The sequence below is a fragment of the Empidonax traillii genome, unplaced genomic scaffold (genome assembly GCF_003031625.1).
Source record: "Empidonax traillii isolate 1590-97213 ecotype Southwest subspecies unplaced genomic scaffold, ASM303162v1 scaffold254:size1037790, whole genome shotgun sequence".
Taxonomy (NCBI): Eukaryota; Metazoa; Chordata; class Aves; order Passeriformes; family Tyrannidae; genus Empidonax; species Empidonax traillii.
The window spans coordinates 636,165-659,948 of NW_020955447.1; the positions used below are offsets into that span (position 1 = coordinate 636,165).

General features: G+C 36.0%; 1 protein-coding gene across 22 annotated transcripts in view; it reads left to right on the top strand.

Moving 5' to 3' along the window:
- AFDN (afadin, adherens junction formation factor) overlaps positions 1–23,784 on the top strand; it is a 122,864-nt gene that overhangs the window by 68,787 nt on the left and 30,293 nt on the right. For 14 of the 22 annotated variants that reach the window (XR_003571795.1, XM_027889111.1, XM_027889110.1 and 11 more), the window contains 8 exons: positions 1,411–1,431; positions 2,166–2,311; positions 4,632–4,726; positions 7,178–7,443; positions 7,938–8,081; positions 9,285–9,483; positions 10,714–10,817; positions 12,231–12,317. Coding sequence is in view for 21 of the 22 variants with exons in the window: in XM_027889111.1 (XP_027744912.1) it covers positions 1,411–1,431; positions 2,166–2,311; positions 4,632–4,726; positions 7,178–7,443; positions 7,938–8,081; positions 9,285–9,483; positions 10,714–10,817; positions 12,231–12,317 (1,062 nt within the window). In the remaining variant the exon portion in view is untranslated. The remainder of the gene's footprint in view (positions 1–1,410; positions 1,432–2,165; positions 2,312–4,631; positions 4,727–7,177; positions 7,444–7,937; positions 8,082–9,284; positions 9,484–10,713; positions 10,818–12,230; positions 12,318–23,784) is intronic. The other 8 variants (XM_027889113.1, XM_027889117.1, XM_027889118.1 and 5 more) reach the window with 1 other exon arrangement.

Here is a 23,784-nt window from a genome sequence, read left to right on the forward strand (position 1 = left end):
TCATATCACAATACCTTTTTTGTTTGTCTGACTGTAAAGCATTTCTGCTCTAAAAAGGATATGAGGGTGTGAGAGAGAAAACAAATGGGAGGCAAGGGGAGAGAGGCACCCTAAACAGAAGTAGTGAGAAGGTGTAGAAACTCCTGTGCTGTACTGTGGCAGTAAAATAAATGGTTTCGATCGTAATTTTGCCTGCCTAGATCAGAAAGTCTCTTTACAAAGTTACTCAAGAAGTACTTGCTAACAAATTAAATCTGTGACTTTCTGTAGTCTCTTCATTAGTGTATGCAAATTTATAGATGATTTAACCTATAGATGATAGGGATAAAATTGGAGAGATCTATGAGAAGGCTCAGTGCTTTCAATAAAAAACTAGGATTAAAAACTTAATATAAAAAAGCCATTTTTTATATCCTGATTTTTTTTTCCCAATCATTCTGTTGAGTTTTTCATCTTTTTTTTTTAAATTTTAACATTCATTTGTAGAAGGAGCATCTCATTTTGTTCTGTGCCAACACATCTTCACTCAGTTCAGAGTGCTTTGGTTGGAAAGGGAAAAGAAACAGAAATTTGGGGTTTGGAGCTCTAACTAAAATTATAATAGTATTGGCAAATATTATCTCAAATATTTGCATCTGAGGTCACTGTGTTGCAGGGGGAGAGTGAACTGAATAGAAAGCCAAAAATAATTAAGAGCTCAGTTTTAAATAATCAGACAAACATATCTGCTGGGTTCTTTTTTTTCCCTCTTAAGTCAGTGTACCTTTAAATGTACCAGCATTTAGGAAACTTAATGTGGTATTTCATTTGAATCTTTTGTTGTTTAAAACAGTCTTTTTGTTCTTTAATTGAAAAGCCATGTATTAAATCTGTCCTAGGTGTTTTATGTATTTTATTTGCTTTTGAATGTTGTTGGTTGGGGTTTGTTTTGTGTGTTTTTTTTGTTTTGCTTTGGTTTGGTGTTTTTTTTTTTTTTTTTAGTAGGGGTTTTCTATCTCTCTTTGTGTGTTTGTATATTGTCTCCATTGCAGCAGTGTGTGCAAATAGCTCCCTGGATCTGTTACTCAGATGGCTAGTTTCCCCATTGCCTGCAAGTAGTTCTAGGGGGTTTCTGTGGCACACTGAGCATGGAATAACCAAGTAGTTTGGGATGTCAGCTACTATAAAGCATTCCTTGGATGAATTGTGACACGTTGGCACTTCAGTTTGTAGCTGTTGTGCTACTAGTCCTATTAAAATAATTAGGTTTTTAAAAGGAGCTCAGCTGCATCACAGCTACTGATTAATGCATCTGTGTATAACTGTGAACATGTGTTGTACCTTCATATTTAGTGTTTGATTTCTAAAACTTTCATGATTGTTCACAAGTTTCTTTCTTCTGTTTGATTTCCTTCGTCCGTTTTTCTCCAGGAGGTAGACCAGGTTGATCAGGTAGGATATATTGCTGGGAACTGATCCTAGCTATGTTGGCTTAGCTCAGTTTCTCATGCTGCTTCCATATCAAAATACAATACTCAAACAGCTGGACTTGAACAGTTCATAACACTCATTCAGCAACTGGAACATGCAGTACTAAAATCCTTTTTTGACTTTGCAACTTTTACGGCATTCCATAATTTCTGCTTAACGCACTTCAATGTGGATATGAAATGACCAAAGTTCTTTTTCTTCCCTTTATTTTCTTTTTTTGTTGTTTGTGGTTCCTATTCTTTGGATTTCATCTGAGGTTGCCTGGCCTGGCATTTGTGGTCGGGAGATGGTGAGATAGATCAGTACTTGATACTGAATCACCTGGTATCACAGCCAGTGAGCGCAGTATCAGCGTGGCAGTGGGCAGTAGTGAATATGCGCTTAAAAGTGCACAGATTACCAGATAACTGCGTTCTGATAAGCTCTTAGCACTAGATGCTTACGTTGTGGCTTTATTGATATGGCTATTGGCATTTTATCAGATGTTCGTGTGTTCAGTGAACATGTTAAAATTGAACTCACTAGTTACAGCACTTGCAATATTACATGCAAACATTTTGCAAATATCTGGTATCTGAGAGATGTTTGGTGAAATGGGAAGAGGTACTGGTCTATCTTTTGGAGCCTTTTTAAGCTGCCGTGCTTTATTAGAAAACTATTTCCCTGTATTATTTCTTGCTTCTTTACACTTACAGAAACAGAAGAATATAGCTGGGGCACTTGCCTTTTGGATGGCAAATGCGTCTGAATTACTGAATTTCATAAAGCAAGACAGAGATCTTAGCCGAATTACTGTGGATGCACAAGATGTTTTAGCACACCTGGTTCAAATGGCATTCAAGTAAGGCTTTCGAACGTCATGTTTTGTAATGCTTTACTTACCGTATTCTGTGTTTCTGTAGTTTTTAGAAAAACTTCACATTTTTGTGGAATTGTAGGTATAGCAATAATGTCTTTTGTGTATTGGTAAATATCTGAGAACTTATAAGAAAGGCTAGACTTACCTCTTTAGACAGATGCCTTTTGTGAATATGGTTCACTGAGTTATGCAGTGAGTCTCATCCGTTAGCTGTTCTTGTGATAGTTGAGACTGCCAATGAAAATTTCAGGGAAATGTTATTAAAATTTAGTTTGTGTTGATTGTTCTCTCTTAATTTAATGTGAGATTGTGAGGAAAGGTTATTTTTGCTGTTAATATACAAATATATAGGATTAAATATTTATGGTCTCTGAAGTAATGATTCTTATGCTCTTTAAGGGCTTCTAATTATAATCTGCTTTCATAATTCTCATAAATAGCGGTTTGCTCAGTGGGTTTTTTTGCGCATTTTTTTTTTTCTTAGAAGTATAAGGACATGTTTTGGCTTGGGGTAAAGATTAAATTATGGTTGTCAGCTCAGGCAATTACAATACTGATTAAAAGAAAATTTGAAAGAAGTACCCAAAGGGAAGGGAAACCCTCAGAGGAAAGGGTCCTTTAACAAAGACAACAACATTGAGCACAGCACTAATCAACAAGAAAGGCTTAATTTTTGTTCATATTTAGTTGTTTTTTTTTCTCCCTAAGTCACTACTAAACAAGTATTTCTCAGCAAATCTGTGTATCTGAAGCTAATGTTTAGAGAAGCCCCAGTGTACCTTCGGTGACTTAGACCCAATCTTCTCTCACTTGTAGGTTGTCTATTTTAAAACATAATATTTCCATTTTTATGTAATAAGAAATATTATATTCTGTGCTCTGTTTATACTGTGACAGGATGAAGACTTAACCATGGTTTAACTGTTTAGCTTTAAGAGTGGCTATGTTTTCTCTGAAGAGCAGTATGTGTAGTACATAAAATCTGATCATTGCTTTCTGAACTTGCAAAAGGTTTCAGAGGAGCACCAGACCCCTTTGTATGGACTCCCACAAATTTTTTTTCTTGGTAAATTATGGGCAAAGCAAGTATAGCAAGTAGCTATTTTGACAACATCTTTCAATTTTTATAGCATCTCTAAATTACCAACTGTTAATGAAGCTGTGCCTTTTTGCTACAGCTCAGTGTTTTGCATTGGTGTTTTGAAACAGCTCATTGCTACTTCAATTTGCCAGGTAGTCATTGAAGGCAGAATATTGTTGGATATTGGCAGAAAATTGGCTAGGAAGGAATGGTGCTGTAATTTGTCAGTGCATTATGAGCTGACTGGATGCAAAAGTATTTCTGAATTTTATCTGTGTGAGTTCTCACTACGTACACTGTAACTGGCAGATTCCAAATGCATGTATTAAACGTTTGGAGAAGTGTAGAATATATACAAATAAAAAAGGCAAATAATTGAAGCATGGAAAGAAAGAAATCTGCCTTGAAAACGTTATTTGATGGTAACAGAAAGAAATCTGTTGTGAAAATGTTTCTTGATGGTGACTGGCATATACCAGGAGTGGTTAAAATTGTGATGACTTTTATTTTCCGACAACTGGGGATACTTCATTAAGAATGTTACCACTGAAACAGAGGGGGGAGTTTTAGAAAGCCACGACATATTTTCTTTTATACATATGTTTAAATTTGATTCCCTTTTAGTTTCAGTTCTTAACAGAAATGTATAAATGAATTCGCAAAAACAGTGTTGAAGAAAATGCTTGATTATGGAAGAGAAAGAATACTAAACCAGGCTTTTCATTTCAGTGTAAAGTTAAGAGAAATAAAGAATCAAAAAATTCCTCACACAAAACACTGGGGCTGTTTCAGAATTTTTTTATGCTGAGTCAGAATAGGAATTTTATTTTTTTTAATACTACTCTTGGTAGATTTTAAAACAGAAGAGTGGGTTTCTGTTTGGAAAAAATAATTTTTGCAAACTTACTGAACCCAAGTTTGTCATGATAGCATCTCTTTGTGTAGCATGTGATCTTTGCTTTTAAGTGTGGTAGTGATACTGCATGCAAATGACTGTGCTTGTTCCCAGACAGCTTAATTCTTTTACCAGCATTTCTAGGAAAGGTATGTGAGAATTGGTCTCTCTGACCTTTTAAAAAGTATTATTTAGTTTCCTACAGTCACATGCATAATAATGCAATTTCAAGAGTCTTGTAATTTTTTCTTTAAAATTTCTTTTCTTTAATACCATTTGTAATGAGCACATACGGGATTTAATTTTTTTTTTTCATTCCCTTCCAGGTACCTGGTTCATTGTCTGCAGTCAGACCTTAATAACTACATGCCAGCATTCCTTGATGATCCAGAGGAAAATAATCCTCAGAGGCCTAAAATAGGTTAGACTACTTGATCTTTTCTTTTGTCTTCCAAACATACAATTAATTGTTGACAAAACTTCTGTTTATTATTAGTGATATGACATCCATGAGTTGCCCTAACCCTTGAAAATTGTTTGGATCAATTTTGTATGCATGATAAGACAGGACAGTAGGGACTTTAGATGATCTGTACAGGGTTTAAAAATCATGGAATAATTTAATCTGGAGGGCAACCTCTGTGTTTCGTCTAATCCAGTGTCTTACTCAAGGCAGGTGAAACTGCATCTAGTTTTCTGAGTATTGTCCAGCTGAGTTTTAAATGTCCACTGAGGGATGGGTATCCATAACATCTTCTGAATTCCAGTGTTTTACTGCCCTCATGGTGAAACTACTTTTCCTGTATCTTACTGGAATTTCCCATGTTGCAATTTTTGTGTTGGTTTGCCTGTTGTTTTGTGCTATCAGTGTGCAGAGGGATCTTGTTCTGAACCCTCACATTAGGTAGAGGACACCAATAAGCTGTGCCTTTAGCCTTCTTGTTCCCAAGAATGAATCAAATCCAGTTGTCTTTCCCTCTTTTATGCCCTTTTCTCCAGGGTGCCAGTCATCTTGGTGTCTTAAATCTGTATCCTCGTTGTGCTAGGGAGTCTAAAACTGGATGCAGTCTCACAAAAGCTGAATGCATAAGAAGGATTTCTTCCCTCTCTCCCTTCTGCTAGCTGCACTGCTGCTAACTTAACAGCTTAGTATGCAACTGGCTACCTTTCAAGCCAGGACATGCTAGGATCTCTGTATAATTTTCACCAGGGCTGCTTGCTATCCAGATGGCACCTGTCCTATGCTGTTCCATAGACTTAACTCCTTCCCAGATGCAGGACTTGGCAGTTGCCTTTGAACTTCGTGAAGTCCCTGTCAATCCATTTTCCAGCTTACTGAGGCCCTTCTGAAAAATACTGCTACCCTTCAGCATATCAGTATTTACCCCCATCTTGGCATCATCTGTGAATTTGCTCCGTCCAATGTCTCAGGTCATTAATAAAGTCATTAAACAGGATCAGTCTCAGCCTCAATCCATGAGGGAAGCCACTAATAGCTGATTGCCAACTGGACTTTGTATTCACAAATCCACCAGGTCCAGTGGTCCAACCACTTCTCTCCATATGTTACCATCAGCTTATCCAGTCCTTACCTTGGCAGTTTCACTGTAGAGGTGTTATGGGAGGATCTGATCAAGTACCTCCCAGGTACTAAGGTTAAGCTGACTGGCCTTGTAAGTTCCGACCAAGGTTCCCTGCCATGATATTTGAGACATGATACTTGCTTTGAAGCAAGGAAACCTGTCCAGGAGAGCACCCTGCTCATGAGGGCTGTCCCACTGTGTATGTAATCCTGCTCAGTGATTGTGTTCGGATTTCTAATGCCTCAATAATTAAAGTAAAGATGATCTGCAGTCATTTTGAGGAACTATGAAGGGTATTTATGCAAAATTCATAGATACTTTCTGATTCTTTGCATATTAAGCTTTCTGTGCTTGCTTTTTTCCTGCATTGAACATCGAAGGAAGACTATAAAGATGCAGTGTTAGGTTTTTAGTGCCCTGTACTGTCAGAGAGAGTACTTTCAGGGGCAAAAATCCTGAAAAAGTAGCAAACTGATACTGGAATAAAGACAGATGCTGTTGTTATTTGTTATTTTGACCTGCTTTATAGATTTCTATCTATTAACCTACAGATAATTTTTTCAGGCATAATCCTGTGTTTCAATCCTAAAAACAAATAATTTGATGGTCTTTTCAATAGAGATTTCAGATTAAAAGTGTTGCCTTAAAAGAAGACTCAGGGATAAAAGTGCTATTTGCATAAATATATTCTTCCAGGATGTTTGCTCTTGGTGATGCTAACAGGAAGTCTCTATTGCTTGTTAGATAATATTGCAGTGAAGTAATTGGCAAAAGGAAATTTAAGCAATGTTTAAAAAAACTACAGAAGGTGCATTCCGCTGGGTTTTTTGCGTGCATCATATAATGTAAATAGCTTATGCTGAAATTTCTGAGTACAGTTTGATACTTAACTTCAAGAAGCTATAGAATAATTGCAATATGCATTTGCAACACTAGAATATGAAGTTTTTGACTTGTTATAAAAAATGATAGAAAAATCAATTTACAGAAGCGAGAGTGTGATTTAAGTGTCAGGTATAACCAGTTATGTACCTGCATGCTAAATATTTTTTCCCAAGAGTTTATTTTCATTTCAGGAGTTCAACACATTCCAGGTATCAATTTGATGGTGCTCCCTCTTGAAAACAATGGAGCAGTAAATTTTTTCCGAAAGTCTGTGTAACTTAAATATGTGTAGGTTCCAGCTAGCATTCCCCAGACTGACTTAAGTCTCTCTTTATTATATTTTTATTACCTAAACCGGGTGTACGCTGGAGTATCTGAATGTGATTTACTTTTTATCTCTGTAGATGATGTGCTGCATACATTGACTGGAGCTATGTCCCTGTTACGACGATGTAGAGTGAATGCTGCTCTGACTATACAGCTCTTCTCCCAGCTGTTTCATTTTATCAACATGTGGCTTTTTAACAGATTAGTTACAGCCCCAGATTCAGGGTTATGTTCACATTACTGGGGAGCTATTGTTCGTCAACAGTTGGGCCACATCGAAGCCTGGGCAGAAAAACAAGGTTTAGAATTGGCTGCTGATTGTCACCTGAGCAGAATAGTGCAGGTGAGTGTGTGTGCTTGTGATTAACACTTCTCACTTGCTTGTATATTCAGAGAGAATATTTGCATATTCTGTGTTCCTAGAGAATAGTGTGTGGACAAGTGTAGTTTGTGTGAATCAATCCTGGAACACTGAGGTAGCATGAAAAGACACAAAATGTGTTTTCAACATGATTAATATTCAAGTTATGAGTGAAATTAATAATTAGTGGACATGCTGTTCCATTTCTGTTTATAAAATTGAGTTATAACTAAGCTGAACAGAGACAAAAAGAGCTGAAAAACTGATATGCCTCATCTATGATAGTTTTACCATACTATTAATTCATCTTATAGATATATTAGGTATATTTAGTGGATGTTTTGGGGATATTTATGTTGTTTCTGTTACAAATTGCCTCCTTGCTTTGTCTTTTCCTCTCTCTTGTCTAAAGAACAAGGCTTAAGGGTTCATTATGGTTTGAATTTGTCATCTGTAACTTTTTTCCCCCCCTCCAGGCAACCACATTGCTTACCATGGACAAATATTCACACGCAGATGTTCCAAATATTAACAGTACTTGCTTTAAGCTGAATTCTCTGCAGCTACAAGCTTTGTTGCAGAATTATCACTGTGCTCCAGATGAACCACTCATCCCAACGGTAAGTTTCTTCTGTCCCTCACTGTGCAGTTTTAACATAAATGGGAAAAAGAACAGTGGCTGTAAATAGCTACTTTATATTTGATGGGTGTACTTTACTGATGCAAGGAGGGTATTAAAAAGAATCTCTTACATGGAGTTAGAAAGTAAGGTACTGCTCCATGTCGCACATGCTCGGAGAGGTGTCACTGCACCTATACCATTAGTGGATGAAGTGCAGAAAGACGGTAGCAGAGAGAACAGAGCACCCTCAAAAGCTGGTTGTGCATATCCAGAAGGAACAAATGTTGGTAATTTGTAGAAATCAAAGAAAAGTAGCAGGAACACTAAGCTTTTCCACATGTAGGATGTAAAAATCCATCAGTCTTGAATCCCTTCATAGAAGTAGTGGACAGATTGTCCTTTGGACAGATTGATACCTGGAACTTGCAGATATGCAAGATATATGTATACTGTTGGGTTTGGAACTGGTTTATATCTTGATATTTAAGAAAACTGGCAATTCTAAGTTTCATCCACGACAAAAGTCAACAGAGAATGTATTCCTCACAGAACTGTAAAAAACACTCTTAAGGTAAACTCTGATAGTTCACTGATCTCAAAAAAAACCCAACCCAAACAAACAAACAAAAAAAACAAACCACCACAAACAAAAAAAAACCCAAACAAACAAACAAAAAAACCCACACACCAGAAACAGAGCAAAGACAGTCTAATATTTATAGAACTGAATGACTTGTCCTTTTTTTATTAACTGTGAATACATGTTTATTAAATCAAAGGTACAAATACAACCATTGTAAAGGTGTTGGCGGGGACAGGACTTGGAGATATTTTTATATATTGGCTACCAAACTAGAAAGTCTTGCTGAGGAACGTATTCTATACTTCCTGTTTATACATTGGTAGAATTCCATCGGTTTTGGTTTTATTATTATTAATCAATTAAAAACAAGCCCTGCCAGTTTGGAAAACAGTGAAGTAAAAATAAGTGCCTCTGTTACATTTGCTAACAAAACTGTCTATGGGATTTCATAAAATAAAGCAGTGCAGTGTATTGAGTGGAGCCAATCAAGTTTTACATCTGATAATTTATTTTCCAGATTACTTTTTATTACCGTGTTAGTATCTTCTTAGTGGTAGGTTTTATTCCTTAATGAAATTATTCCTTTTCAGTAACAATGTCTTTCTGCCTTCTGTCCAGGAATTGATAGAGAATGTAGTAACAGTTGCAGAAAATACGGCTGATGAACTTGCTCGCAGCGATGGCCGAGAAGTCCAGCTGGAAGAGGATCCTGACTTACAGCTACCTTTTCTTTTACCAGAAGATGGTTATTCCTGCGATGTTGTCAGAAATGTTCCGAGTGGTTTACAAGAATTTTTAGATCCGCTCTGTCAAAGAGGTTAGTGCTTCTGTTGATTTGTTCTTGTGGTTGGATGAAAGTGACTTAAACTTGAGAAAGTAAAGCGGGGGAGTCTGTCAGAGCCTTTACAATAAATTAACAAGTTATAATCTTTATCTGGTGCTACTCAATTTGATTAGAATTTCTTTTATTATAGTTTCTTAATTTGCTGTTTAAAAGCAGTTGTTTAAAAAATTTGTACAGGAATATCGTGGTAAACAAGAGGCTGTAGCGAAGGAGATTACCGACAAAGCAGACTTGCTCTGTGCTACAGTAGAGTTTTACAGTTGTTGATTCCAACTTAATTTAAAGAAAAACTATATTCTTCCATTTAAAAAAAGAAGTAGAAAACTGACTGGCTTGAAAGTATAATGAGTTACAGAGGATGTAGTCTGGAGACTAAAGGAGACTGGTAGAATAAATTCCTTTAATTAGTAAGTATAATTCAGTTGCCATAAAAATGGATGTATATTTATTGTAATAAGGCCTTTTTAATGCATACATTCAAAATTTTACATTTTGGGCCTGCCTTAAATTATACTGAGGGACCTTTTGCAGTAAATCAATGTAAACTGAATTGCTGAAAAATGGTCTTTGTGAGGAGGACAATATCATATATGTAGAAAATATCATATATTTGGACGGAGTGATTCATAATTTGCCTGTAATGTGGATTCTTGCTGTCCCTGATTTAGGAAACAATGTTGGATACCTCTGAGCTGCTGTTGCTTCTTTTCCAAAATTCTAGGAATTGCTAAAATAACAAAGTAAATCAAACTAAATGCCTCTTTTAATTGAAGAGTTACATTTAAAAAGATAATGAGTCCAGGCAAAGCTTCACCTCTGCCAAATTTATGCTGAGATGGGTTAATCCCTCTCCAAAGCAGAAGATTTCTGTGGTGCTGTCTTAATCAGAGTTCCGGTGGCTTGTATTTTAAAAGATGGTTTGGTATTTCTTATCTCTTTTGAAACTGGTTGGTAAAAGCAGTATTTTGCAGCCCCAGAGTTTTCTGTGAGCTTGTAGTGTTTTTAAATACATATGTTTCTCAGAAACAGCAGCTATAGAACTATAGATTTTGTAGATAGCATGAAATTGCAGTGAAGCCCATAATGGCACCTGAAATGTAAGATTTGACACATTCATGAAGGTAAAAAGATAAATACTACTATTTTATTTCTATTAATCTGTTAAGAAAATACCATGACTATATTGATTACTTTTTCTTTCAGGTTTTTGTAGATTAACACCTCATCCACGGTCACCAGGCACATGGACAATATACTTTGAAGGTGCAGACTATGAAAGTCACCTGTCACATGAGAATGCTGAGCTGGTAAGTATTGATTCAATGAATAATTGCCAAAACTTGTGTCTTGGCAAACCACTGAGTTTTATGTGGTCAGTTTTAGTCCTTGTTAGGAAGAACAGGCTGCTTTGTTAGTTCATCAGTGATTTGGTGAATTTAAGGAACTATTTGCAGATTAAGTTCACATTTTTCTAGGCTGTAGCATGTTATAATTTTCACATAAGCAAACTTTGACATATTCCACTGCTCTGAGAGTAAACAGTGAAGAAACTTCAGGCAAAAATATATATGGCCATGCATCTGTAAATAATTGTAAATACTGTAAATAAATTGTAAAGTGAATGGAGCTGCAGGCTGCTTTTATTTACAAACTGTCAGCTACCAATTAAATATTTAGTATTAAGTTCTAATCTGATACTTTCTCCTGAAAACCTCGGAGGAAAAAATACTTTAGTTTTCCCTTTCATTATACTTCCTGAAAAAGGGTTTCACTTCAGTGCAAGGTAGCTTTTTTTCTTTTCTGCTTTAGGTTTTGTTTGTTTGTTCTGTGAGGTTTTTCTCTGTCTGTTTCAATATCAAAATTACAGAACAACTTGGTTTTGGAAAGATGATGGCTTTGTGTGAAATAATTTTTAGAGCAACTAAGCAGAAAAAGCTTCATAGTTATAATTAGTATTCCTGGCTTAGAAACTACTTGCTTTTCTAGTACTTGAACTTGATAAAAAGTGTTAATATTTTTAAAATATAATTTTACTTTGTCATGGGTCTTACGGAACTTGCACCTAAGGTGCTCTAATTTGTATGCTTCAGCTATGAAGACCGTGATGAAAACTTTGAGTTGAGGAACTAGCCCTGTTAAAAGATACAAAACAAAAAAGACCTACTGAACTTGTTTAGGGGCTCAAACTGTAATGGAGGGTTTTCAGAAGTGAAATTTTTTGGAACTTCATTTCAAGGCTTTAACTCTGACTTTTAAATTAATTGGTCTCTTGATACCTTTGGAGGATTGTTATCTTCCAAATGCACAACTAAAAACTGAGCTCCATGTAGATCACCCTCACCTTTGTATAGGGGCCTTCAGAGTCTGAACTTCAGTTTTCATTCAAAGTTAGTACAATTTCATAGACCTGTTACATTTCAAATTATGACTCAATAATCTCTTTACTGAATTAGAGAAGGAGGAACAATGAGTAAACTTCAAAGTTTCAGCAGTGTTTACAACACAGATGTAGTACTTAATATTATGAATCCATAGGAATCAAATGTTAGATATTCTACCTTTAAAATGGAGTACCAGATGTATTATTTAGGATGCAAAATCTGCTGCTCTAACAGCTTAGGAGTTTTTTGTAATGAACTATTTTGCTCAGTAACTTTCCTAGCTTGGCAGTGAATATAAACTTCTGAATTTTTTCTTCTTTCCCCTTTCCTGTTTGATAGGCTCAGCCTTTGAGGAAAGAACCTGAAATTATCACTGTAACACTAAAAAAACAAAACGGAATGGGACTGAGCATTGTTGCTGCCAAGGTACGGAAACCAGTTTGTTTAAGTCTTATTGAAAAAAGCTTCTATTTTTATCAACCTACTGTGGAAAATGTTAATGAAAAACTCTATTTCCCTTTAGTTTGTTGTGTACATGGTGTTGACCATGTTTTTATTCTGACTGGGAACTGTTACTATAAAGTACACAGATGTGGACAATATAAATGGAAACATAATGTGGATGTAGTTATTATGACATTTAACTTCAAACCTCTACTACAGGTTTATTAATTTTTTCAGAGACAAAAATTGGCATTGTAACTAAATGGAGTTAATGAACAGGCTTATTTAGAACTTCTGCTGAAAGAAAAGCGGTAAATACAAAGAAGAGAATGTGTGGGGCTTTATTTAATCGATGACTAAATAAAATAATTCAATTGTATATATTAAAATTTGCATACTTTCTGCTATGAAGACACCTTATCTTTTGCACAGTGTACAGGTGCAAGTATGGCTTTAGTTTTCCTTCTTTATATTAGAGAGCTACAGCATAATAGCTGGGTGGAGAAGCGTGTACCTCTTGCCCTGACTTGCCAAAATTGTGGGTGTGTACTGTTCTTAGTTGCACTAGATGATAATGTATAGAATGCACATACAGCTCCAGCCACCAGATGGAAGACTCCGCTAGTTGGTTGGTATTGCTTTATTAATTGGATCAAATAGCAGACACAAGCTTTTGAGTTTAAAACTTGTTATAAATTATGCAACAGTGATACCCAAAAGTCTGTGTTGTAATTACATGGTGTACAACAGCCAGAACAAGTCTTTCCTAATGTCTCTTCACTGTGTAATACATGAAACTTCTGAATACTGTGGTCTTCCTTGGCACTTTCGTGCATGAGCTGAAAACGTAATGTTTTACTGCTTTTAAGTTATCTCACATAGCTAATTGCTTCTAAACAGCATTTTTTTTCCCCTAGAACTTCACTCATTTCATATTCTGTTCTTGAAATGGTAATCTTGCATGGTATCAGCTTTAAAGAGTTATTTCTGACATCTGTAAGGGAATACCTGGTGTCATGTTTATGGTGCTAATAATCAGCAGTTATTGAGTAAACAATTCAGGATCTGAAAAAATTAAGTCATTATTCTGCTCTTATTTTGGTGGAGTGGGTTAATAATTTGAGAAGCAAATACTAGATCTTGACACCAAATTGAATATGTATCCGACTTCTGACTGCCAGCAGCATTTCTGTTGAATGTTTCAAAATGTGCAGTGGAAACTACTTTTTTTCCACTTTAAACTTGAAATCCGGTTTCTGTCATCTAGAGTGAAGTGGGATATTATGGGGGGAAAAATCCTTTTTCACTGGAGCTGGCTGTCTTCTATATGTCATTTTAGCAACTGACATTTAACTTGCATTATCAGCATTAGCAGTGCGACTGGTCAGTGAGTAAGCTTGATTTGAAGGTTTTTTACAATTATTTAACAAATTTCATGATTTCTTTATCCTGGTCAGTCATGGAAGCAACAGTTTTCATCTCTGCACAGTTGCAGCAATACTGGTTTAGACAGTGATTGCATTTCGTCTTACTAGTGTATGCCTGTCATAGTATTGGAATTCTGACTTAAAAACAATTGTGTTTTAAATCTTTGTCTGAAATAAGCAAGCAGCAGGTTCGTTTAGTTTCCGTGCATGTAGATTAAAACTTTTGCTTAATTTGAAATCCTCAGAAAATTCATTGGATATAAAAATGATCATATGCATTATGTTGAAACAAGTTGCTGTAGTAGCTTAATAAGATTATTTTCAAGCGTTTCAAAGTTGCATATTGTAAGTAATTATCAACATGTTTTTTCTGTAATAGGCTTCATAAAACAAAAAAAGAGTAAGGAAGAACACACAGGCATTCATTTTCTCTGTCTGGTCAGAGCAGAACAGCTTAGAGAACTTGAGTGAGCATGACTGAGAAGCTAGCAATAATGAGTGGATTTTTTCTTTCTATTCCTATCTTGTTGACTTTTCCTGGTATTTTTTTCTATATGTCTCAAGTCATGAATCTTTTACCAGCATAAAAATTTAAATTCTCGTTTTTAACTTTCGCTTAGGAAAATGAAGAAGTCCAGTAGACTATTTGTTAAAATTTTCTAAACATCAACTGAGTAGAATATCTGAAATGAGAGGGAGAGCAAAGTGTGAGAATAGATTTAGATGTTTTCTAACTTTTACTACTAAAAAAGGTTGGCTATCAAGTGCTCACAGAGTTGACGAAATGAAAGCTCATATTTCAGAAATAGATAGTTGCTGCTGCCCTTCACAGGAACCCAGTTTGATTTCTGACCCAATTACATTTATTGGACTGCTGGTTTCTAGAGTGCTTCAAAAGTGCTGCAGTAGTAGAAAATGCAATGCCTGGTCAACAGGTGGCCCCGCTCCAACCAGTGAAGGACAACCCTAAATCTGTTTAGCTTTTGTTAGGGAAATAGGTGTTTTTTTCCTGTGATGTGACAAAACAGTTGCTTTCAATAACATGCTGTGAGAATACCTTCGCATGTCAGTGCTGACCTGCCTTTCTTGTTACGTGTTGTGGACTCCTCAGACTTGTCACTGGCTTTGGATGAAGTTTATAGTTTGGTGATATTCTAGAGATGGATGAAATGGGCAGATTCTCAAGAGATCATAAAGAAAAATAATTCCAATGGACTACTTTTCTTCCTTCTACCCATTGCAGAAAAATGTGCACTTTGCTAGTAAGCTGTGCTCATCTTTGAGGAAACATATAACAGATTTATCGTCTAATTATTTGAGTTTTTTATTAGTTTGCAGGATTTTGTAGATGAAAGTTTCTAATGGGGAAATCAGATACAATACCTTTTATATGCCTTTACACCAAATGTTCTTAATTATCAAGTTATTGCCACCCCTTCTCTGCTGCAGTTGAAAAAAAGAGGATTGAAGTTGAAGCTCAGGTTCTTCAAGCAGAGAAGTGATGCAACTTGCATTGAAATGCTGTGCACCTGCTTCTTCTTAAGATGGAAATATCACCTAGGGATACTAGGTGATTGCAAGCATGTGTACATGAATGTAAAAACAAAAGATAAAGAGGTGAGTCGAGGAGTAGATGAAAATGTTAGGTCCCTGGGGAACCCTGTATTGAGTTCTCTTCCTACCTAGTGATAGGTAAAATGTTGAAGTGCATTACTTCTATGTCACGGCTACTCATATTTTATTTAATTAGACGTTTTAAAGGCCTGCCAGGACTGCCAGAGAGCAGAACTACAGTGCATCACCTAATTCACCTCACTTTGCTGTAAGGGTGTTTTCTGAGGCAGGGCAGCCCCTTTGAGCAAATATGCAATAAGCATGTACACTATATGCAAACATAGCAGAGAAAACAAGTCTAGTTGTGAAACAACTGTTAGCTGCCAGAGCAGTGTAAACAGTGTTGGATTGGTTTGGGTTTTGTTTCAGTTTTTTATAAATTGGGAAAATACCCAACATCCAATTTTTTTTTTTTTAATTTTAAATTGAACTGTGTAGTTTCATATGTGATCCAGAAAGGTAACTTGTTGTTCCACCCTTTTGTAGGTATTGCATTTTTCTTACAATAATACTCCTGTAGCTTTATTAGCTATAGCTTTTGTAATAGGTATATGGAAATATAGTTGGTAGGAGTGGTCAGGCATCGGGAACAGGAACAGTATTGCTCTTTGAGGTTGTGTGCAGACTTTGGTTGCTCTAACCCTGAAAGATGTTTAGATGTTAAAAGCTGCCAGACTCCCAACCACATTGTGGTTAAGTTTTTATGAAATCCAGATGATTTGGAAGCAGCGTGTGCATGCAGTTTACTTTAAAAATATATCACTTTTTTGGGGACTTTCACATGTGACTCCTTAGCCATCTGTGGGCCAGTACATTACTTCCTGTTTAATTTGGAGGGGTTTTGTCTTTAGTACAAAAGGGCTCCCTTTTTGTTTTTTCTAGCAGTCTTCAGAGTTTAATAAAGCCTCTAAAGTAGATGGGAGTCAGAACAGCATAACTGATTACGTAAGAGTCTGAATATTGTATTGGTTATAGAGCTGGTGTTGATAAACGCTACACTGTGTCATAGCATCCAGCTCCGAGTTATCTTGATGAGTATCTTGGAAAATCCAGCAGACTAGAGCAGTGGTTGCTGTTGAGGGCTGGAAGAGAAGTGGAGAATTGTTTTTTTTCTTTCAAGGATCTGTAGTCCCGGAGATCAAAATGTGGTTTTCTGTTGTTGGAAGAACAGAATCCATGGTAAGTCCGTTCAGGTTTCTGTTGGGACTGTTTTTCTCTGAAGTTTTACTATCCCTGTACTTTTTCCTGCTCTCTTGCTTGTTTAAACCTGCCAGTAGCTATTTGTTCATGTAGCAACTATGTAATACAGCATGCAGTTATAGTCAGATGTTAGTAGCTAACTTTCTAAAATCTAAAGAGAAAAAACTAATTTTTTAGCTTGTTCTTCATATGCCCTTCTCAAATTTGTGGAAGTGACTATTAATATTTAAAGTTTCAGGTGTGGTAACTACTGTTTTACTGTGCCAGAGCATGAGTAGCATGACCTGTGATCTGTTTACTTGTAATATAGTTGGCTTTAATCCAGGTTCTTCTAAAAGTCTGTTTTCCCCTTAGAAAATCTTAGTAGAATAATTAAAATTGACATGCCAAACAGCATAACATTTTTAATACTCTAGACCCTTCTGAACAGCAAATAGGTTGCAGCTAGGGTGTCTTATTCGACGCAGTCACAGAGATGAGGCATTTAAATTTTGTTTAGGTTATTACTGCGCAAATGAAAGGATTCCTATGTTCTGCAAGAACGATTGAGCAGGTTTTGTTGATTAATCTTTGCATGCTGGTTATATTCGTTAGTACAGTATGATTTAGTTCTTTCAAGCATGGCACACTTCAGCTTCTTGCTCAGTCGTCTTTTAGCAGTATAACAGAAAAAGTTAAAAATATATACAAACACCTTAAAATGCGTATGCGTAAGCCCCTACTGACACACAAATCAGAGTGTATTTTTAACACTTGGTCAGATTAAGTAATTTCACAGCACTTACTAAAATAGGATGAGTTGTGATAAGGTGTTTCTTTTTTAATAGAAGCATTTCAAACACTGAGTGTGACAGTGCAGCAGTAAATATTCTGGGGAATGGACTTAGTGTTCTAAAAACAAGTGTGTGGCATCTTAACGATAAATAATTTGTATTACTTGGCAACCTTGTTTGTTCTTAAGGGGTAATTAAGTGATTTTAAGTTGTTTTAATTTCTAAACCATTGCTTGTCATTTTTTATTTAGCTGTCAATTCAAAGTGTTAAATTTAAGGATGGTTTGAGACTACCAGAAATATATATTTTGATGTAAAATTTTTCAGGAAGTTTTTTCTACAAATATTTTGTAGGTGATCCATGTAGAAGGAGTGGTTTTAAACATTAATTTAATTTTTTTCCCAAAATTGAAAATTATGCTTATAGGTAATACTGGTAACAACATACAAATTTGGTTCTCTCTAATATGTGTTTGCAAATATAGACAGTTGATAGGATTTTTTTTAAGCTGTTTGTTAGCTCTTTACGTGTTTTCTAGGTTTAAAGTTTTCATATATCTCAGTATCTGAAATTTTATTGTATCTGTGCTTTCTGAGTATTTAAGGGAATCTTTTGGCCTTTCCTCCCAGCTTGAATTAATTGAAATGTTTCAATAATAAGTTGTTTTGTGGGGATTTGGGGTTTTTATTTTAATGTTCAATACTAATTCACCTCAGCAGTCTGAGCTACTGATGTTGCCTTAATAGACTTCTTAGGAGGACCTTAGTGAAAATACAGTATATAATTGTCATTTCCAGGGCAGATTTTGCAGTCTCACAGAAATAAAATAGTACGTAAATAGTGAGTTTAATCTTTGTGATGAGCAAATAAGTAGCTGTGTGTTAGCAATTTGCTTTTTTTGTTGTTTCATAACTTCCAGCAGGGTTTTTGCTTTAATCTTGGTGCACTGTAGATGTTGTATAAAATTTGTTAATGCTTTTACGTGCCATGTAAGACCTGAAGCTTACACCATCACAACATGATTTTTCTTCTCAGTAGCTGTGAGAACTCAGCTCTGCTCAAGTAGAGTAGTTTTTCTTATTTATTCGCTTGTATTTAGATTGATTCTGCAAGACAGTGACCCAGACATTTGTATTTAAGGCCTTCTGGAACAAAGTGACTTTTAAAATTCGTGTGGCATTTCCTCATGGCACTAATACTCTGTATGCAGGCCCTTGCTAGCAAGCCTGAAAAACTTACAGTGCACATCTGCTTTAGCTAGAATTCCTCTACTGGACTTAATCAGTTCTGGCATTATAATAACTTTCAGAATTCCCTTTAGATACATGCTAATACACATTTTAATTTTAATTTTTTTACTTTTGTTAATGAAAAAGACTTTCAGAACTCAAATTCTGTGTAGGCTTTTCCCTGTATCAGTAATACTCTCAGTTAGAGTATAAGTTTAGGTGCCTAATAGTACATGATAGTAAGCACTGATCCTGGATTAAGCAGTATCCATCTGGAACTGCAGAGCAGCGTTATGTGGAAGTTTTTGCTAGAGGGTTTTTTGGGTTATAATTTATCCTTAGCTATAGAGCCAAGTGCCGTTTCTTCAAAGAAGTGCAGAGATACAGGGTGTTTTTTTTTTTCTAAAATAAATTGCCCAGTATGTCTTGCCTGTAAAGCCCGATGCACAGATATAATTAAGCTGAGACATGAAAGCTGAGTTGCCTTACCAGGGAAGAGCATCACAGAACCTGCAGTACAACTTGTAGATTTGTACATAACTCTGAATAGCCTTTAGTGTGTCAGTGCTCACAGAATATTTATAGCAAACATACATTAAAAAGTTAACCCTTGTTTGGGGAAACAGAGCTCAAGCAATGCATTTTCCTTGAGCTCAAGGAAATATTTTTCCTTTGAGCCTTCAAGCCAATTGCTTTAGCTAGTTCATGTAGTTGCTTTGGTTTTCACCAAAGATTTATCTTTTAGAAGTATTCAATTTCCAGAGTGTGAGAGAAATCACACTGTTGTAAGTGTACATACTTCTGTTTAGCATAGAAGACACTACAGTTATTTGTATCAGTGTGCCTGCTTTCCATACTGAATACTGTTAAAATTCCCAAACAGCTACATATGCACAAGAGCACAGTAGTGAATATTTTATTAATGCCATTTCAGGCAGTCCATTACAGAATGGACCTGGCTTCTCCTGTGAGAAGCACGCTTTGGGAAGATAGAGGGTATATTCACCTGCTTGCTTTGTGTGTGGGTCAATCTTGATTGCAGATATTGTTTTATAAAAAAGTAAAGTAACCTTTATTCCATTAAAGAGAACAACAAAACTCTTCAGTCCTTTTTCTTTACACCTTTTGAGACTACTTGTAAGTAGAACTTCGGGATACACGAGACTGCTGCCAATCGAGCTTTTTTTTCTCTGAATAGTAAGACACTTATTTTTGATCTGTTTTCCCATCCAGTGCAACTTAAAGCTGCACTGGTATTGGTCATAGCAGTCAAACGCTTCATGTTTCCTTATCTGTTGCATAATGATGATGGTCACCAAATTTTGAATTTCCACTGCTTGTTTTATTTAATTGGGAATGTTTTGCCCAGGTGTGACTGTACTTTGTCTAGCGTCAGAGATCGGTTTTTTTGTCCCCAGTGTGGAGGAATTTTTGAGAGGGGAAAGCAGAAGTTTATGCATGATGGGTCAGTTTTCAATTCTTTTTGAGTCAGGGTACAGCATGGCTCAGAGCAGCTGTAGCTACAACTAACAGACCAGTTTTACATACAGTAGATTGGTTCACCTCCTTTATATTTGAAAAGTATTTTGTCTAACGATGACAGATTTCCAAAGTGTCTGCATTGGTCTTGAGGTGGCACAGGTCTTTTCTTTCTCTGGGTTTTCTTCTGACCTTAAAGTCCAGAAAAGTTTGCCATCACTGGAGGTGGGATCAGTAGCTACAAAGTTGGCCTTTCTCCTGTCTGTAGGCTGACACCAAGTAGTTCAAGGAGTCTTAGATTTACTATGTTTGGTACCTAAAGGAGAGAAATATGTACTCATCCAGATGCAATCTGCAAAATACATTCAGCTTTATGGAATGTGAGTGTTTGGGTGGTCAGAAACCTTTGCTTTTGCCTCCTAGAGAGTAAATTTGTAAACTGGCTGCATAGTTTAGTAAACTGGTATTTTTTTAAAATGCTTACAAGCTTGGGTTATTTAATTGCTTCTAGACTAATTACTTGCCTGGGCGGTCAGAGTGAGACTTGATTCTGTTCCATAAACTTGCCTTTAAGGATGTTTATTAAAACCTACAGAGATCTTCTATGTGAACCTAAAGAGTCTGGAATCAGAGACTTAGCTGTGATAAAAATCAGTGAAATCTACTCTGGGCGTAGGCAGATAAAAGATTTCAGGCCTGATGGCTGGTATCAGGCTTGATAAGCTACATTTCTATCCTGTTTTCTTTAAAGACATTTTAGTTGCAGTTTATTCATCCTGTATTTAATAAAAACTGCATTTTATAAAATACTACAGAAGCTTCACAAAAAAGACTGACTTGGGGAAACAGTGTCATCCTTCAAGCATTATGAAACATACCAGACCCTGATATTTCAGTGAGGGGTGTGTGTGTACATACACAAGTGATATCTACATTATTAAAATAAAATCTTATTTAATGTTTGCATAATTATGGAAAAGCCAATAAAATCTTGAAAATTATTTATTTTTTACTATCGCCAATGATTTATGTGAACCACTGTAGTGGTTTGACATGTAAGCTTTGTAGCTAAAGCCACTTTAATTGGAATATTACTTTGAAAAGATTGGTGACTGTATGACACTTTTTTTTTTTTTCAGTTGAAGTGCAGTTGGAAAGTAAAATACTGTTACTTTGGGACTACTTTTTCATATTAATATACATGTGAAGCATGAAACCATTTACATATATATGTATTTAGGACAGAAATGTTCCAATCAGTGTTGAAAGATCACTAGGAAGACTTTCTGGCATTCTATGGAAATAAAAGTAGACTTTTAATACAACATTTTTTAAGAAACTTGTTGTTGAAGGGTTTTTTTTTCCTTAACCGAACATGATTCTGCCAGTCTTTATTGGAATCTGTTCATCATTCCAGTTTTATTGGAGTGATAAACAAAGTATATGAAGCTAAAAGGGTGTGAGCAAATGAGGGTTTAGAACAAGTAATGACAAGACCTTCCTGGTAATTGTTTGCAGCAGTACCAGTTTGGTTAGGTGCTGTACCTGCAGATATGTTTTGCAGATTCATAGTTTTCCTTAATTACTTAATTTAATTTTACTGACATTCCTAACAACTGGAAAAGTGTTCTTATAATAGTTTTTGTAGTTTTAATTTTATCTATAGGTATTGAAATAACTAGGTCATCCTACAGATCTACTAAAACTGCTGGAATCTTGCTAACCTCACAAAAAGTAGAGCCAGTCTGCGATCCACCGAAAGTTAAGTGGGACATGGTGTTTGGGGATGGGAGGAGTTTATCTGTTAAGAGGTTAGCACCTGGTCAACAGCTGGACCTTCATTCCCACTCCTACTTTAGACCAGGATACTGGTGGGGCTGTGTGGTGGCTCAGCACCTCCAACACATCATGCTGCTGGTGGCAGGTCACTGTGTGGGACATCCCAGCATGGGTGGCTCGCCCAGGAACGAAGCTGTGTGTTGACTCTCACTAGAAGGAGCTGCTTGTTGTTTTCACTGTGCTGTTATGGCTGCTTCTCCTGGCAAATACAAATGGGAAGGAGGAGCTGGCAGGATTTCTTCTTCTATTGGGGCTGACTCCACCAGCTCGTGGATAGCTGTGATGCTGCCATTAGGAACTCTGTATCTGATCTTCCTGTTACTCAAACTGCGACTTTGTACATACTTGCACTAGCTCTGATTTTATGATTGCCATTATGTATGTGAGCCAAAATTTCGTGGTTTTGTAACTGACATCTTGTGACAACGTACCAACACTAGCAATAAAATCTGTACTCCTTAAATACTTTCATTAAATCTGTCATGTTTATTAATTCATTACTAGGGTAGTTTTGTACATCCTCAATTTTACATCCTTCTGTTGTAGGTGTAGTTGTTTCTTTTTTCAGATCACAGTAGTTTATCTCAGACTTTTCCTTATTGGTCTGAATACTCTGTAGAAGTCATTGCAATTTTTTTTTTTTTTTTTAATGCTACCTTCTCTATTTCTGGAGTTTTTGTAGTGATTTTTTTTTTTTTAAGCAAATGCAGCATTTTGGGCACAATCCTTTTACAACAAGGAGGAGCTTGCAAAATAATACAAATTGTGCAAACAAGTATGGACTACTGTATACTGGTGTGTTGCTTGATAGATGGTCCAGATTATAAGTGGATGTGATGGAAAATGACTTGTTTCTTGTTAGGCTGTCTTAAAAAACAAGGTTAGATCACATTGTCCACATTTGGTCCTTAGGCTTAACATGACAGAATTTTTGTACTCAATTGTACCAACCTTAAAAGGTGCAAATAGACATTTGGACAACAGGTATGAATTCTTTGCATACCATTGTCTCAACTGTGCATATTTTGTATTTTTTTTCTTTTGATGCATTGAAGGTGTGATTGACTTGGCTCCCAGCCAACTTCTAGGGTTTTGTTATTGTTGTTGTTTTGTTTTGTTTGTTTGTTTGTTTTTGTTGTTTGATTGTTTTGTTGGTTTGGGTTTTTTGGGGGGGTAGTGGTGGTTTTTTTTGTTGTTTTGTTTTGTTTTGGGGGGGGGGGGTTTGGTTGAAGTTGCAGTCTGGGAGGGAGGTTATTTTCTTCATCTTCCAGATTCTCTTTTAATTAGCCTTTGTAGTGTTTGTTACCTCCTCTGCCCTCTGTCAGTGCCATGAGTCTTAAATATATTGTATCAGCCTTCTAGAGGCTGAAGTTGGGCTGAGCAGAGCTGCCAAAATTTGCTCTTTAACTTCTATGGATTGCCATAATTGCATGAGTTTTCAGAGCTCTTCTGATCTTTCATATCCTACAGGAAAGTCATTTGATTTGTTTATTCAGTAAATTCTTTACTAAATTCCTTTTTAAAAGGTGAGATGTTGTGGTATACTAGCTCAGGTTTCCTAGTTGTCCTACTGCTTACTTAGAAGGCATTTATAAATGAAAGTTTATGGAGTCTTTGTTACTTTGTTACTTCTTAGTTTTCCAAATGTGAATACTTAATAAACACTTTTTCTGAACTAGTAGAGAAGAATATGTATGTGTCTGTATATAAAAGAATGGTAAAAAAAAAAGAATTATCTCTCAGGTGAGATTTTAATGTTGGGTTTTTAATGGGATTTTCTGTTGGCTCCAGTCTGTCTGAATTCAATAATCTCCAAGATAAATAGTTGTGGGTTTTTTGAAAGAACTAAAAGCTCTTGCTGAAGTTCCAGCTTGTTAACTGTTCTCT